Source organism: Prionailurus bengalensis, chromosome D2 (assembly GCF_016509475.1).
Source record: "Prionailurus bengalensis isolate Pbe53 chromosome D2, Fcat_Pben_1.1_paternal_pri, whole genome shotgun sequence".
NCBI lineage: Eukaryota > Metazoa > Chordata > Mammalia > Carnivora > Felidae > Prionailurus > Prionailurus bengalensis.
Genome location: NC_057351.1, coordinates 80959988 through 80977134, shown reverse-complemented (window position 1 = coordinate 80977134; position 17147 = coordinate 80959988). Strand labels below are relative to the sequence as shown.

Sequence of the window (17147 nt, the reverse complement as noted above, 5' to 3'; positions counted from 1 at the left end):
GTAATGATCTTGGCAGTTTGTGAGTTTGAGCCCCGCGTCGGGCTCTGGGCTGACAGCTCAGAGCCTGGAGCCTGCTTCGGATTCTGTGTCTCCCTCTCTCTCTGCCCCTCCCCCATTCATGCCGTGTCTCTGTCTCACAAATAATAAACATTAAAAAAAAAAAAAAAAGTAAAATAAAACCGAGAAGCCTCTAGGTTACTAAAGATTTAATATTTAAATATACATTTTCTCGAGGGAACTGAAGGACCAAGACAGAATATGTTCACTTGGTCCAAAAGGACAAAAGGTCTTTCTTCATTACAGAGGGGAAGTTATTAAAACACTTTTTGGCTGAACATCAGACACAGTCCCTCACTTCACTGGTTTGCAAATTTCATATTTTATTTTTGACGTTTATTCATTTTTTGAGAGTGTGAGCAGGGGAGGGGCAGAGAGCGAGGGAGACACAGAATGGGAAGCAAGCTCCAGGCACAGAGCTGTTAGCACAGAGCCCGACGTGGGGCTTGAACTCACAAACCATGAGATCATGACCTGAGCCAAAGTCAGACCCTTCACCGACTGAGCCACCAGGCGCCCCACAAATTAGTTCATATTTAACGGGCGATACTAATACTCAACAAAGAAATAAAAATAACATCTCATTTCTTTCTTTTCCAAAATGAAGGCTGCCGAATGCAGCTCCCCTAAATTACAGCACAATACAGGTGTAAGCATGCTCTTCCCATCATAGTAAGAGAAATACTGGGTATTTCCACTCAAACTCTACTCTTTATAAAGAAAAAAAACACGGCACTTCAACGTGGATTTCCTCACCTGTGTGGGAAAAGGCCCGACATCAGCGTTACTGTGTCAGATGAGCTAGAACATCCGGGACAAAACACCTGACGTTTGAGTACATTGCCCGTCACGTGGCAAGGTTACTCCTTGACCCAAACATGTAACATTTGTAGCACTGCTGTCTTTCACCTACTGCCCTGCCCATACTAAAGTTAGTATCGTCACTGTCTCAAAATTTTGGGCAAAACACAGTTTTGGCTTATTTTTTAGATCTGAAAATAGGAAACTTGGGTGGCAGATTTGTAGTTTTCACTGTTTTATATGAAAGACTTTGGAATTTGTTTCCATAAAGATTTTTTTAAGTTTATTTTGAAGGGGAGAGAGTAAGTGGAGGAGGGGCAGAGAGGGAGAGAAGAGGAAGGCGGGGAGACAGAGACAGAGACAGAGACAGAGACAGAGAGAGAGAGAGAATGAATGAATCCCAAGCAGGCTCCATGCTGTCAGCACAGAGTCCAATGTGGGACTCGAACTCATGAACCCTGAGACCATGACCTGAGCTGAAACCAAGAGTCGGATGCTCAACCGACCGAGTCACCCAGGCGCCCCAAAATAGTCGGGAATCTTTAAAAGAAAACATTTTTGTCTGTCAATCTCCATATTAACACAAAGTCTTCGTTCTTAAAACCTTTGCCTTGTAGATTGCTCGGGACGTGGACGGATCGGGTAACTACCTGATGCTGACCCACAAGCAGGTTGCCCAGCTGCACCCCCGGTCCGGTTACTCCATCACCAAGAAGATGCCAGAGTGGGTTCTCTTCCACAAGTTCAGCATAGCAGAGAACAACTACATCAGGATTACCTCAGAAATCTCTCCTGAACTGTAAGTTTAACGGACAAAAAAGGGGTTCTTTTGAACTCCTACTTGAGTAAACGACAAACTTAGTTTTTATTACATTTTCAGGTAGAAGTTTATGCTGGCACCAATCTGCATTTCCATGGAGACTACTTACTAATGGCAGGTCTCTGTGGATGATTATCTAAACGTTCCTGCCTTTGAGAACACAGCATAAACTATGCAGCGCAGAGGGGCGCCTGGCTGGCTCCGTGGGGGAGTATGCAGCTCTTGATCTTGGGGTCATGAGTTTGAGCCCCACGTTAGGTGTGGAGATTACTTAAGAAAAAAAATGTAAAAAAGAAGAGTGTAGAAGTACAAAACAAAGTATAAAGTATCTTAAGAGGAACAAAAAGCTGCAGAGAAGTAGTGTTTGCAGGCGGAAACCTGAGGAGGAACGGCTTAGCCACCGCTCAGAACGGATGTGCCAAGACTGGAGCTGGCGGGGAAGGAAGGGGTGAAGGGGGAGGTGGAAGACGGGCAGGTACCCAGAGGTGGAGGGCTTCCGGGCCACACGAGCGTTTGGAATTTATCCTAAGTGCAGTAGGAACCGACTAGAGAGTTTTAAGCAGGAGTGCATCCTCTCCCGGGTGCTACTGCAGATGCTGGGTCCACCTGAACGTACACCTGGACCCGGACACAGTGACGTGCGAGGCAGGAACCCAAAGTAGCCAGTGGCTGGGTGCGGAGTGGCATCAGTTAATAAGAGGAAGAGGCAAAGATACTGCCTCTCTTACTCACCCGGAGTGCTCCCCAAACACCTGATGTGACGTGTTGTGATGATGGGCCTTAGGGCGAGTACGGGTTTCCCCTGGTGGTTAGCGGTGGGCGTCTTCCACTGTGTGGCACAACCCTAGAGAAGAGATTCTAGAAATGCAGCTGGACTGGTTCCCTGCATACCACAGGAAGTATCTACTCTCCAAAAGCAGACTGAGACTGAGGAGTTCCAATTAAATAGCAGTTCCACAAGTAGATTCTGCGGGGGTGGGGAGGACCCACTCGTAACATTTGGTATCTCTCACCAAAGAAGAAAGGAGTCTCATTTCTCTGTTTTCCACAGATTTATGCAACTGGCACCACAATACTATTTCAGTAACCTGCCTCCCAGTGAGAGTAAGGATATTCTACACCAGGTGATGGATCACCTATCACCCATGTCAACAATGAAGAAGGAACAGAACATGTGTGAGAAGTGCCCGGAAACCGCGGAGCAAAGGTGCGCCTTGCAGTGACTCGTCTGCGCCTTCCCCTTAGAGCGTGCTGTGTAGCCAGTACCCCAGCCGGGCCGCACGGCTGATCCACTGGAGCAAGGTGAGGACCTTCAACTTGAATACGGACATCATACCCCACACAAGAGAGTCTCGAAAAGAGTTACACTTTGTACATTATTTAAAAATAAAAAATGGAAGTTTTTATTGAGTTCTTTAAATCACTACTCCACATTTTCCTTCTTACTGGAAAAGCTCTTCATCAACCGTTCGTAATTTGACCAAAAATTTTTTTTTTTAAAAAGGCTATTTTGTAAATGTGTCACAGACACAGGTGACAGAACCCTACTTTTTTGTAGAGGACCTTAATCTGAATAAAGTGATGAGTTTTTCAGTAAATCTGAGCTGTTTTCTGGTAATTTTACCAAAACGAAAACCAGCCCCCTGCTGCCCATGGGAAACGGGTCAGAGAGAGAGATGCTCTTTCAGTTTACCCATGATTTCGTCCATCTTGTCACCTGGAATCAACATCACGGTTCGCAAGGGCTTCATCGGGACGTCGTCAAAGGACCACCTGCCTCCCAGACAGGTGTCGCTCTCTTCCTGCACCGAGTAGTTGAACTTCAAGATTGCCTTCTAAAGCAAATATATGAAGTTAAAAATTCAGCCAACCTAAAGGCAAAACTCATTTGCGTGGCAGCCAGGAATAGTATTTGGTACATGTTTAAGAATGACGGCGAATGGAAGCAGAACACAGAAATAGCCCAGACGGGGCAGTCAGGCAGAAGTTACAAAACGCTTACCAAATTCCTAACTCACAGGAGGAGCGAGGAGAGTGGTGCCCCATCGCGATGAGGGGAACGGCAGCTAAGTGAGAGTCCTGCCACCATCATTTATCAGTATTTATAATTCTGCTCGTATTCATGATCTCATTTGATTCTCAAAATAATCTCGCAACAGCAAAGCGAAAGAAAGACTCCTAACATCTGACAATTAATGAGCATGGTCTTCAGACACTGGTCTTTCCTCACTGTCCTGGCTGCTCCCTTGGCATAAAGCTGTCGTGTGACGACCGGGAAGTCTGCGTAACCAGGCCATCTTAAACCAACCATACATACATACTTCCCTGAAACAATCTATCTAAGGTGCTGCTTAGGCCTAAACATTTTCACTATTTATTCCTGAAAAACCAGGGCAGTGCTGAATCTGGTAGTGTTTTAGTATTTAGTGGGTGTCTTTTTAATAGCGATAGATATCCTCTAATCCAGGAAAGTAAGTTACCCCTCAGATTCAACATTGAGACGAGGTCAGGGTGAGAAAGCATGTTCTCTGGTGTCTGGTGGTCCATCGTAGCACAATATACCTTTACAGGAAGAAAGTGCCAGAAAGCCCAAAAGCGGGAGGACATCCAGGACTGAGGGCAGGGAGAAGCGTGTGAGCCATCATGGGGGAGAATGGGCCTGCCCTAGCTTCCACATCCACCAGCTGCGTAACTCAGATAATGGCTCCCATCTCCCTTGGACTCCACGTCCCCATCTGTAAACCAGGACTAACGTCTACCTCACGGAGTGGTTCTAGAACTAAACATCTTCTAGTCAGCATATTGTAAGTGCCTGACCACCACTGAGCGTTCATAGCTTTTTTCCTCCCCAGGCTCGTCACCAACGGGGCCAAGGGGAGCTGGCGACTTAACCTGTTGAGAACCTACTAGGTGTAGGCCCTGTGTTAGCTGCCAGCTGCTGCCAGTATGGAGGAAGAGTGGCCATACTCAGAGGACTCTGACATAAGTGGGAAAGCAACAAATCCTGCTGATTGTCAAGAAGATCCTTACTGACATCTAAACGAATAGGTGAAAACAGGCCAGTCTTACCTCATAGAAAAATTCTTCCTCTGCATTTGCAAACATTAACTCATCTTTCTCTTGGCTGTTCCATTTCTTTTTGGGATTGTTTTTTCCAGCTTCCACAAACGTCTTGCTGATCAGAAGGTAGAAGGAACACTCTCCACACGGCTTGTTTGTTCTGTGTGCCTCTGCCAGTTCTTTCCTAAAAGGTGTAACACAGAGGTCTGCCTGCTGAGTCAGGTGAAATCAATGAAATCCACGAACCAGAGCACAGAGAAGAGCAGTGAGGCCTCTTCGGTGGGTTCTGTCGTGTCTGACACAGGCTTAAAGAACCGACATTAGGTCTGGACACTTCTAAAGCACCGAGTGTTATTTCTGTAGTCCACTGCACTTTCGATTAATTACAGCAGCGTTTTATAGTATACTTACTATACTGATGAGTCTGATGATGATACTAGTCTGATGAGTCAGATGATGGTGAGTTGTCGATACACGGTAAATAACGAGTCTCAAATTCACTCGACATCAACATGTGAGAAGGTGCGTTTTTAAGAACAGATATTTAACAAACAGCCACAAAGGCACAGAGCCATAACCAAAGCCCTCGGAGCAGGTGACTACTAGGCTCCCGGCACTAGAGTCTGGAACTCACTCCTGACCTGCTGCACAAAGGGCACGGTAGGACACAGGTGCCCTAAATTCTAGAGTAGTCTGTGGAGTGGCAATGCAGCCTAAATCTTTTTTCCTTCCGGAAACTACACAATGTCCCTCTGCATCTGGCTGAACAAAGATGGAAAGCCTCTGGCTTTCCTTAACAGAGGATCAGGAGGGAGATCGCCCTCCCGTGAAACCAAACAAACACGGGCTCCAGCGGATCAGAAAAAAGGCGAAGCGCAACAAAGGACACGCGGCAGAAGCCCGTCGCATGGCAGCCGGGGGTCCTCGTGGCCGGCAGTTCCCTTCCCACCAAGCACCGCCGGGAGCGCACGAGCGCCGTGGCCCCGGAGCAGGGGTGTCTGCGCGGCACGGGGGCCGGTCTGTATTTCCGTCCCGCTCTACCTCAAGGTCCGGTCAATCCCGAGCCTGAGCCCTGCTTACAGTTAAAATGGTGGAAACATAACCCGCCCCCCCGCTTTGCCCATAATATAAAAACACAACAGCAACAAACACTGAGAAGCTAGACACACGGTGTCAGGACCGCTTCCTTAGTTACAAAACGTCCCTGTGGAATCTAGGAATTGTACCCAGTTTTCGTCACTGGCGTATCGCTTGGCACCTCACCCGTGCTACAGAAATCTGGGAAGAGGGGGGAAACCTTAGTCCAACGGGTAAGAAGGCCACATGAGCTGCTCCTGTACCCCTGTCAATCTCGTAAGGCCGTTCAGACTACGGCCACAAGTAATCAAGGGCTGGCGGGACACGGCCTCCCCTCTGGCTGTTCCAGCTGCCCCCCGCCCCCCACACACACACGGTTGGCATCACTCTGCCGAACCCACCGGGGAAAAAACGTGCGGAGGCGCGCGGCCCGGTCTCTTACTGGAGCTGCTGGTGCATGGGCAGCGCGATCTGAGGAGGAACGTTAATGAACCTCTCGCTGAGGAGAAAGCCCACGGGCTTGGAGGCGTCGTTGAAAAGCGCGTCCAGCTGTTCAACCGAGCTCTTCCCACAGCTCTTCTCACAGGAGCTCAGGATCAACTCTTTAATTTGTTCAGCACACCGCGTACCCTGCAAAGCAAAGACGAGGCGACGGGACAGTGAGAGCTGTGACTTCTGTCTCACGGCAAAGGCGGTTTCCCGCCACGTCCTCGCTTTCCCATACTTCCTCAGTGCTGACTGTGGAAGCATCACCACCCGGGTTGCGTACCGGCCGTGAGCAGCAGTGAGAGAGGGGCACACGGACACGCACACACTGGCGTGGCAACTCCAGTCCATCTAAAACCTGAAGGTGAAGTGTAACCTGCACCTGATTCCGTAAACAGCCGGTTTTCCCTTTTTGGCCAGAACTCCCGTCAACAAAGAGACGGACGGAAACCCAAGCGAAGGTGACGAAGCGCCCTCCGCGGCAGGAAGCAACGAAGCCTCACAGTCAAAGCGAGGGCCGCAGGGACAGCAGCACCATCGGCTCCCGTGTCAATACCGACACCAGGCCACCAGGGCCCGATGGTTCTCTACGCCACAGGGACTCAAGGCCCTGAGCGGCATAGATTACTCGTAACACAGACACTTTCGTATTAAAAAAAGATTACAGTGAGATTTCACAAGGGCACATACCCTTATAGCATCGCTATCTGATATAAAAAACTGTCATCGTGTGTTAAATACAAGCGATTTCGGTCTAATGAACAGTCATCCAGTGAAACTAACCTTTCTTTCCGTTAAATTTAAAAGACTTATGAATCCAAAAATCTCATCTTCGTCCACATCGTCATCACTGTCTTCTGAAACATCCGTTTGCTGTTTGAAAAAGCAATGAGAGTTGTATGTTTGGGAAGAAGCAGAATACGAAGTCCTCTTTCGGTTTTCACAAACTTTCCTCGGCTGTCGTCACCGTAGGGAAGCATCGCACGCTAAGCACCGTGTGGCCGCGGCCCTACCAGCTCACCTCCCTCGATTTTGTTCCCGTTTTACACTGTGGATGATCCCTTCCTGCTCCAGGTTTCTTCATGCCAGATACGGTGGCTCAGTCGGTTAAGCGTCTGACTTTTGACTTCAGCTCAGGGCACGGTCTCACAGTTCGTGAGATGAAGCCCCGCGTCAGGCTCTGGACTGACGGCACAGAGGCCTGCTTGGGATTCTCTCTCTCTCCCTCTCTCTCTGCCCCTTCCCCATCCCCCCCAAAATAAACGTTAAAAAAAAAGAAAAAAAAAAAAAAAACCCAGAACAATTAAAGCCCCTTGAAAGAAGCCACTCTGTCTTCCCAGCAATCCGGCTGCAGCCAGCCCTAGCGACACTGGCTCACCTACAGCCACACTCCAGAGCCCCGGTGAAGGAGGACAAGGCCCGAGTGCCACTTACACCTACCACGCGCGCGGGAGAGGAAGGGCCAGAGCGGAAATGAATTAAGAACCGAGAACTAAGAATGAAATGCCGGCCTCTACCCTGCACTTCCCGGCTCGATGATGGCCCTTCCCCTGCCGGCCTCAGCGCGCCCTCCACACGGACCGCCTCACGCTGCTTGTTTGCTTGTTCAAGCTGCGAACTCTCCGCGCATCCCCAGTACCAAGCGCGGGGTCCGGCACGGACTGAGTCCTTGGGGACCATGTGCTGAACAAAATGAGGAGGAGGCTGCTGCTCTCCCCCGGAAGGACAGCAGGGACCCACAGCTGCCCGCTGTCCTGGAAACCATCCCGTGGGAAGGGGCTTACAGGGCTCTGCCACCCGCTTCAGCACGACCGGTTCACGGAGGGGAGGCCGAGGGAGCAGATGCACCGCCGGTGGCAGGGTGCCGCCGGGAGAGAGTGGAGAACAGCAGGACCTGCCTCTGTGGGCACCGGAAGTCACACCTCAGTGACTGAAAGGGGCCCGGCCACGCTGAGCGGGGCGGAGGAGACGGGCAAAGGGGCCACCAGGCTTTAAGGCCCGCACATCTGCAGAACCGGGCTGTAAATGACCACCGGTTTCTTCCTGCGGGAACAAGGAAGGGGGCGGTGGCTCAGGTAAGGCCGCGAAGGCCTAGGAAATAAAACTATATGCCAAGGTGAGAGATGTTTCAGGTAATCACGTGGATACACTAATGGAGACTGAGAAGGTAACTCAGGGCACTAACAGCCCGTGAGAGGACCGGCCATGTCTGGTCAGGAAGGAGAGAGGGAAAGAAAGAAAAGAGTATGTATGCCAGCCTTGGTCCCTTAAGATCAACCCGAGACCGTTTTTCAAGGTCTCCCTGCTACCATGGCAAAATATGCAGTACCGACCGACGGAACACCAGGGGACGAAAAAGGAACCTCCAGTGTCAAATTCTAAGAAATCCCCAAAACGGGGGCACCTGGCTGGCACAGTTGGAGGAGGATGCAACTCTTGATCTCGGGGTCATGAGTTCAAGCCCCAGATTGAGCACAAAAATTACTTTAAAAAAAAAAACAAAAAAAAAAACAACCCCCAAATGGTCACTGGGCTCATAAGCAGTCAGCATTCCCTGGAGCACACTCAATGTTCCTCCTTGACAGGCCATCAACCATCAACGTCACACGGGGGTGCCTCTCGTGGGGCTGGAGTCCCAATCCCCTTCGGTCTCCTCCACATGCCCCCCCCCCATCAAGAGCCCCCCCCCATCTGCTTGGCCCGCTCACAGCCACCCCCCCCCCCATGCCTCCCTTCACCCCTGAAGCCTCCTGGTTCAAAACAATTCTTAGCACCTAAGTCCTGAGCAACTCCACCACAAGTGGAGCCTCTCTACACAACCCACGAGTGCAGTTCATGGCCCTCCCCCGCCACCGCCCTTTTCCCTCCACAGCCCAACAGATGGACCGTCTTTTCTAGAAAAGTCTAAATCACCTCCCCAGTCCCAGAGGCTCCAGTGAAAGTTCTGGGCAGTCCTCTCCTCAGGACACAAACCTCTGTCCCTGGGACACCTCAAGTATCTCCGCGGAAGCCATGGGGCTATTTGTGAAATCATCCAGGGGAGGGCTCAATCCCATCACTGACAGTAAGCGGTGTCAAGGATAAAAGCGACTGCTTGTTGGAAGGTCACAGGACAGGGTCAAAAGGTAGAGGAGGGTCAGTAACGTATCCCCCAGACTGAAAAGGCACATGAGACGGAAAACCGAAGCAAGCCACTCCAAACCACTTACAGAGTCTTGCTCTGGGTAGCTTCCTGTCTGAGGGATCAGGTGAACAAACAATCTCACGCTGTGAAGCTATTCTCCACAAAGCCCGGACCTTACCCTACAGCTTGTCCGGCGCCCGGGGCACAGAGGGGAGGTCACACGGTGGTGACCTAAAGCGGGGCCTTCCGTGCGCCCCTTGATGGAAGATCAGAAGGCCTCACGCACTCCGGCCAGGGGGCACGTTAACCTCCACGGGGCCTAGACCACGCAGTCCCAAAGGTCATTGTGCAGGTGCAAACAAGGGGGAGGACCAAAGACGGAGGCAGCACTGTCAGCACGCCTACAGACGCCCCTCGGCTGGAGGACACGTGGGTGGGGAGTCTCCTTTCCCACTGCTCTAAGAAAAGGAAGCTACTGGAGGTGCTGTTCCTTTCACTTCCTTTACGTTCAGTGCCGTGAGGGTTAGTGACGGAGATGCCAGCGATCCTACCCGACAGTTCCAGAACGTCAGTGGAGCACTGATGGTAAAGGCCAGACCGGGGTGCTTGGGAGGATAGGAAGTAGAGGCTGTGGGTGCCAACTTTCTCGAGAGCCTTGGCTTTGAAAACAAAGGGAGATGTCGAAAGGTGAGGTGGTTAGGGGTACATCAGACTCAGGTGGCCGCTTTTGCACCATAACCTGGACGGTAAAGAGTCGGCGACCATGACGGCTGACGTTCCAGCACTTGCCACACGCCACTGCTCCTTTCTCACCACCGTCCGAAGGAGGGACCGGCACCATCCTCGTTTTCAGAGATGGAAATGGAAACAGGCTAAGGTCACTGTAGCGACTGTTTCCCACCAACGGCCACATCTCCACTCCCATAGCGCCCGCCCTGGAGAGGAAGGGAGGCCCCTGGCCCACAGTCCCAGCCGGGCTCCCAGTGGACAGCCGGCACTAACCCGCGAGTCGTGTGAGGGGGCCATCCTGAAAGGGAACCCTCCAGCCCCCCTGACCCTCTCGGGCTAGTGCGACACGGAGCAGGTGTGTGCTGTCCTCACTGAACTCTGTCCAAACGGGCTACACAGACGACCTACTATTCTAAGACGCTAAACTGCGGACACTTCACTCGGGCAGCTACAGGTAACCGAAGGCACTGCCAGGGGCTGGGCGCACAGGCGGGATTCACCCTCCCGCTGCGCGTCCCCCAAATGCCCCCTCCCAGGCCACCCCCGCCCCCACCGGAGGCGCCTCTGCAGGCTCTGCCAGTTGCTCGGGAGTAACGGTGGCATCAGCAGGGTCTGCCCGCGCCCTCCTGGGCAAGTGCCCATCTGCTGAGAGGGGCCAAGTCTCAGGCTCACACCCCATGTGCGTGTGTCACAGGCAAACCTAACATGACATGTGCACTCCCAAGCTCACGTTCCCTCCCGACCTCCTCCTCCTCCTCCTCCTCCTCCATGTTTGCAATCTCGGTCACTCGAGCCGGACACTTGGGAGCCACCCTCGACTCCTTTCCCGCCACTCACGAAACCCCATCACATCTCATCTCCCAAACACCCTCCGAATCACCCCCTTCTCTCACCGTCTGTTGCCACTCCTGGGTACCTGCATTCAATAATCCTGGAAATTACTAGAATGGCTTCTCACCAGTCTCTCTTCCTGAAGTTACACCTCTTTCCAGTTTGAGCCCCTGGCCTGCCAACTAAACACCAGGAGGATCTTAACAGGCCAAAGAACTAATTTGATAAGAACAAACATAACTGTCCCGCTTACCTTAATCACACTCCCGATGTGGTTTTGTTGAATTAAGAGATCAGTTAGTTCTGCAATGTTCACAGGAGCCTTCAGGAAAAGCTAAAAGGAGAAAAATACTTACTTTAAATGAAAATCAAAGCAAAAATTTTAATAAAACTTTTAATATCCACATTCAAATAATGCAATATCCACGATGTGACCACAAAGACAACCCAGGAGGAAAGGAAAGGCCCAGGAGAACGCAAGCTAAAAGCACTGAAATGGAAGAGGCAGTGGTAATACAGGAGGTGTGGGAGAGAAGAAGACAAAAGAGGGGAAAAGAGAGAGGAGGAGGAGGACATGAGGCCAAAGAATGTGACTAGGACACCGGAGCCTTAAACGGGGTAAGGGAGACTAGAAGCAGAAGCAAGCATGGATTTGGTAGCACCAGCTGGTGCACTCGGGGCAGACTCTTCCGCAAGAATTCTTCTGCCCCGGGGAGCCTGGGTGGGTCAGCTGGTTAAGCATCCTGCTTCAGCTCAGGTCACGATCTCGAGGTTCAGGAGTTTTAGTCTCGCATCAGGCTCTCTGCTGTCAGCGTGGAGCCTGCTAGGATTCCCTCCCTCCCTCCCTCCCTCCCTCCCTCCGGGCCCCTCCCCTGCTCTAGTTTCTTAGTCTCTCTCAAAAATAAACAAACTTAAAAAACAAAACAAAACGTAACTTCTACCTCACCAAGTTTGGATGTGAATTAGAGAAAAACAGAAGAGTTGTTCAAGTAATTAGCACACGAAAAGGAAAAGATTTTACGACAACAGATACTTATTAACATATTAATGAGGCAAAAAGCAGGGTATGTTAGCCTTGGAAAAGAAGGGAAACCATTCTTCCTTCTCTGCAGGGTCCAGAGGATAGGAAGGGAATTCTAAAATAAAGGGTGGAATTTGACCTAGTTGGCGTTGCTTGAATGGCCTGGATTTTCTCAGAAGAGCAAAGTTCTGTGTAGAGTCAGAGACCATACCTGCTGCAGTAACTTCTTAATTCCGTCATAATCATTATCTGAGATGGAATACGCCTCAAATTCAACGTTCACTTCCTGTAAATAACACACAAAATAGGTCATCACACATAACTTCCTAAGATAATTCAGGCATTATTTTCTACTTGGCAGATTTTTCTTCTCCTGCTCCCTCCATTCTTTTGGGCTCTATGTCTATCTACAGAACATGCCAGAAAAAGGGCGCAAAGAAAATGTTATCACTGCCTGAGCTTTAAGGAGGCAAGTGCCACGACTGCCATCTGCACAGGTCACAAACTTCACACTATCTCCTCATTTGACACAAAAGCCTGAGAAACAAAAAACCGAGTGATCTAGTTTCAAAGTAGAGCAAGTCGGCCCCACAGAAAACCACCACAGCAGCCGCAAAGGCGAAGTTATGTACCCGACTGCAAGGGCGAAGGAAGAGCACCATCCCTTGAAAAGTCCCTGGCAGGACCTACGGTTTGGTTCCGCCCACGGCTCCGAGGCTACACTTCATTTCCTTGGCAGGGACTGACCGAGTGCCACACGTACCAAGCACCGTGCCAGGCACTCACGATGGAGAGGTAAGCAAAGCAGGCAGGAATGGTCCCGCCCTCGTGGAGGGTACGTTTCGGGGGAACACAGACTTGAAGAAAACATTAATGCAAATAAATGTGAGGTTGCGGCTATACGTGCTATAAAACACAGGTGCACAGTGCCGTAACAGCTTGGAAAACAGGTAACAAAGTCTTCCCTTAGAGAAGGGACGCTTGACCGACTTCGGCTCAGGTCACGATCTCACGGTTCGTGGGTTCGAGCCCCGCGTCGGGCTCTGTGCTGACAGCTCAGAGCCCGGAGGCTGTTTCGGATTCTGTGTCTCCCTCACTCTCTGCCCCTCCCCTACTCGCACTCTGTCTCTGTCTCAAAAATACATAAACACTAAAAAAAATTCAAAAAAAAAAAAAAAGAAGGGATGCTTGAGCTGAGCATGAGGATAAGAGTTCCTGGCACCAAGAACCGCACACGCCAAGGCCCCAAGGCAGGAGGAAATCGGTGAGTGAGTGCAAGAGACTAAAGGAAGCTGTGTGTGGCGGGGCTCCTTGATCCTCTGCAAAACAATGACAACATCAGGCCTGGTTTTTGGTGTGAAGGCTTAGACTTAAAACTGCCACAAGGTCAGTCCTGTGTCATACCTTGCCTGCTAAGTGACACACTTACTTGGGGGCTCTGATGAAATAGTGTTTTCCCACATACTTCCAAGTTTAGCAGGTTCTGGAATTTGGGTCTTAGCCGGAGAAGACCGCGGAGGAAAATCACACGTGCTTTTGCCTAGTCACCCTGCCTGTACGTATATTTAAGCATTCCCTTGGCTGTTCAAATTTGCCAAGGGCTGGATATCAAGGTCAGTTTATAAACGTCAAATCCTGACCCTCGGAGGTAGGTTCGGCCAGATGTGAGCGGCAAAACCCGGAGGGAAGGAGGGTGTTCCAAACAAAACCACGAAACAATTCATCACTAGTCAGGTATTCCTTAGAAAGGAAGAACTTCTCTAAACAATACCCTTCCGGTGTTGTTTTCTATTTTCTCGTCTGGACAGAAGCCTCAGACATCTGTCCCAGGCTATTACTGGCCGCCCCACTGCTACAGATACCCGATGGATTATGTGCCCAGCACCGCTTTCCCTGGGAACGGCCTCCCCAACCGCCAGGTTTCAGGGCAAACGGCCATCTTTGTAAAACAGAGCCCTGCCACTCACTCCCAAGTGACAGGATTTAGAATTAAGACGAAATACGACAAATCTCAGACGCTGTTGATTTTCTATTCTCTGCTACATGGAGTAGGAACAGAAAAAGAACCAAACATCTTGAATGCAACAAAGAGCAGTAACGCAAAGACAAACGTGAAAGACTTTTCGTGTTCTCCACGGCATCCCAGGCTCCCCAGCCGGTTCCAGAAGCCCAGCTACTTCCTGCCCTTGGAGGTCTAAGATGCCCTTGCACCCTTACCACAAACTCCCCTTTCTGCTGAAGCTATCCTCTGAGGGTCTCGAATAAGCACGAACAAGAGCCCCAACCACACGGCCGGGAGCACTGAACGTGCCTAGCGCTCTTCTCATCTTTTCGGGACCCCCACCCGTTTCCTGAAGTTCACATACCCACTTTCTATCTCTGCCAGCCGCCTCAAAGCCAATCACTCTGCTTTTTAAATCGGGCTTATTGCCCACGAGTGTGTGCACGCATACACACACACACACACACACACACACACACACACACACTTCCTTCCTTTTAAACAGATCTAAGGCAGATTTTGGATTTCCAAAATTATTCCCATGGATTTCTTCATCACAGTAATGAGCTGTGGATAGTGAACATCTCAGAAACTAAAAGACCCCCCCTCCAAATAAAGGACTCTATGCACTAAGTGTGCGGAACTGCCCTGAAAGCCTTACAATTTCTTCAGTCAAAAAAGTGATACAGGTCATTGGTAAACACTACGAAGACCACAGAGATTAGGGCTTGAACTTTTATTACCCACCCCCCAACTCCTACTCTTGAGAGGTCACTACCAATAGTAAGTTAATCTTTCAGGAAGTTTTCAACACATCACCAAATTTACTTCCTGTTTCTTCTTTCCCCTACATAGACTGCACTACACGTGCGGTCTTAAACTTTCTGTGTGTCCTCAGTCTTAAATGGTGACAATTCCCAACTTCAGAGTTGACATAAACGTTAAATGAGTTAATACAATGTATACAGATCCTGGAACAGCATGTATTATCATTATTATCAGAAGATAAATTCTTACAAGTAGAATTACTGAATCAGGGAATACATACAATTTTAAACTTTGATAGATATCGTCAAATTGTCCTCCAAAGACACTGCAACAAATTATACTCCAACGGTATGTGTAAAATGCCTATTTTCTTATACTACTATGTCAATGACGATTACCACATTGATGATTTTAACCACCAGAGTGCAACAGATTATCCATGTTAATGCAAGAAGCACTGATTTCTACAACCCAAAGTTAGCAAAATAGCCAATTAAAGCTCTAAGTGAAAAAAGGTGAGACCACATTCAAGGCAAGGGGCCAAAGAGCTAATTCGCAAGAGAAAGCTCTGTTCACTCAAGATTTATCATATACCCACACCAGTCTCAGCCCTAACCCTGAATCCACCCTTCTGACTCATGTTTATCTCTGACTTGATTTACCATCACTCTTGATTATTCTGTTGTGGCCACTCAAGCTGCCTTTCTGATTTTCTTATTCATGAAATGGAAAGTCACTGGAATATTCTGAACAAGGAAGAGGGAATAGACCTACATTTTAAAAAGATCTGCCTGGGTGTGCCTGGCTGGCTCAATTGGAAAAGCGTGTGACTTTTGAATCCAGGGTGGTAAGTTAGAGCCCTGTGGCCTTAGAGATTACTAAAAAAAAAAAAAAAAAAAAAGATAAACTTCAAAATATGGTACTTAGCATTCCTAGTATCTTGTAAAAAAATAAATAAATAAAAGATCTCTCCTGCTTCAGGTGTAGAGACGGTTCAGGAACAAGAATGGAAAAAAGCTACTGAAGGAGTCCAGGCAGGCGGTGATGAAGTGTGCACTAAGATGCTGGAGAATCAATGATGAAAAGCGTCTGGATACAAAGATAAAGCTAACAGGATCTACTGATACACTGGACGCAGGATGACAAAAGGGAGGAATTAAACTACTGGGTTTGAGCAACTGGCGAATATGGGGGCCATTTATAGAAAGAGGGCAAAGGTTAGACGCGGGAGCATGAAATGCAAATTCTGCTTTGGGCGTTACTAAGTTTTAGGTACCCATCGGGCATTCAGTGCTCTTAAGGATCATTCAATCCTAACTACTCATTCAACAGACATTAAGTACCTATGATGTCCAGCAGCACGGTTGGAGCTATTCTGAAACACAGGAACCCAGTTCTAGGAGAACCCATCACCCGGACTTGGTGAACGGGACAAGGTCAGGCGCCCCGGAGGCAGAAACACTGTTTAGGGGAGATCTAAACAAGGATGGAAAACACTGCAGGATGAAGACCAGCCTCTGATTCGCGTCTTGGTAGAACGGACACAAGGCCTTCAAGGAAAGAAGGCCGCTGTGAGTGAGCCACTGAACAAGAACCGGGCGGAGTGACCGCAGGGTGGGCAGAGAAAAAAAACTGCGGGCCCTTGTTGCTCTACAACGGGTTTGGGGCTTTAGCTTTGGAACTAAATTTAAACAAGCCACTGAGAAGTGTCGCGGCGGGTTTTCTCCGAGAGGTGGGGGCGGGGGGGCGACCCGGCGGAGTAGGACTTCTGAAAATAATTTCCGTGTCTGCCATGTGCAAAAAGACTTAGTTTATCATCTCCAGTTTCTGCTTAGAGACCCTAAGGTACTGGAGGTCGCTACTCCGAGCAGCTCACAGTCACAAGGCTTTGGCGGCCAGAAAGTTTGAACCCAGCCGTAAACCAAGCTGGGGTCGACTGTGGTTCTCACCTCGTCGACGCTCTCGTCGTCTTCATCCTCTTCTTCGTCACTGTCTTCATCGTCTTCGTCCTCGTCCTCCACTTCATCTTCCTCTTCTTCCTCGTCTCGCGGGACCGGAACACCTGGAACCCGCGGAGCCCCACTACCCAAGGCACGCCGCTTGGCCCTGGACGCCATGATACCAGCCTCACTGCGCCTGCGCAACTCCCTCCAACCCGCCCTACCGGACCCACCCATGCAAGTCGAGGGGGTGAGAGACCACGAAGAACCTCGGCGCTGAGTCGGTGTCAACCTCAGAGCCCCTGCTGGATTCCACGGCCCTGATACCTAGGAGTCGAGTCCAGTCTGGGGTCCTATTGTGGCATTTCCTTCCCCCGTCTCCATCCTCCCTTACTCCCTACAACGCTCCCCACCCCCTTCGCTCAGTGGCT

General features: G+C 49.9%; 2 protein-coding genes across 11 annotated transcripts in view; one reads left to right on the top strand and one right to left on the bottom strand.

Annotated features, from left to right (window-relative positions):
• The window catches only part of DHX32 (DEAH-box helicase 32 (putative)), a 58960-nt gene extending 55876 nt beyond the window's left edge, over positions 1 to 3084 (top strand). For 7 of the 8 annotated variants that reach the window (XM_043597832.1, XM_043597833.1, XM_043597836.1 and 4 more), the window contains 2 exons: positions 1476 to 1657; positions 2730 to 3084. In XM_043597832.1, the coding sequence (XP_043453767.1) occupies positions 1476 to 1657; positions 2730 to 2901 (354 nt within the window). In that variant the 3' untranslated portion in view covers positions 2902 to 3084. Of the gene's footprint in view, positions 1 to 1475; positions 1658 to 1738; positions 2413 to 2729 lie in introns of those variants that run through there. The other variant, XM_043597837.1, reaches the window with a different exon arrangement.
• Positions 192 to 17140, bottom strand: LOC122493370 (BRCA2 and CDKN1A interacting protein). Of its 3 annotated transcripts, XM_043597840.1 has the most exons (8): positions 16726 to 16931; positions 12218 to 12292; positions 11239 to 11319; positions 7085 to 7174; positions 6258 to 6445; positions 4748 to 4922; positions 2411 to 3513; positions 192 to 813 (listed from the first exon to the last, which is right to left on the bottom strand). In XM_043597840.1, exons 1-7 carry the CDS (start codon positions 16891 to 16893, stop codon positions 3343 to 3345), a joined length of 948 nt encoding a protein of 315 aa, XP_043453775.1. In that variant the 5' UTR covers positions 16894 to 16931; the 3' UTR covers positions 192 to 813; positions 2411 to 3342. The 3 variants fall into 3 exon arrangements, with proteins under 3 accessions (XP_043453775.1, XP_043453778.1, XP_043453777.1); XM_043597843.1 differs by lacking the exon at positions 192 to 813 and having other exon boundaries at positions 3058 to 3513; positions 16726 to 17140; XM_043597842.1 differs by lacking the exon at positions 192 to 813 and having other exon boundaries at positions 3058 to 3510; positions 16726 to 16932.
• Between the last annotated feature and the right edge of the window lie 7 nt (positions 17141 to 17147).

Bases quoted from the DNA above. Each gene is read 5' to 3' on its own strand.
- LOC122493370 (XM_043597843.1), bottom strand. From the start codon at position 16,953: ATGGGTGGGTCCGGTAGGGCGGGTTGGAGGGAGTTGCGCAGGCGCAGT. The intron at 7,175-11,238 runs GTAAGCGGGACA...TTTTTCAAACAG, and splicing joins ACATCGGGAGTGTGATTAAG to CAAACGGATGTTTCAGAAGA. The intron at 6,446-7,084 runs GTTAGTTTCACT...TTTGCTTTGCAG, and splicing joins TAAATTTAACGGAAAGAAAG to GGTACGCGGTGTGCTGAACA.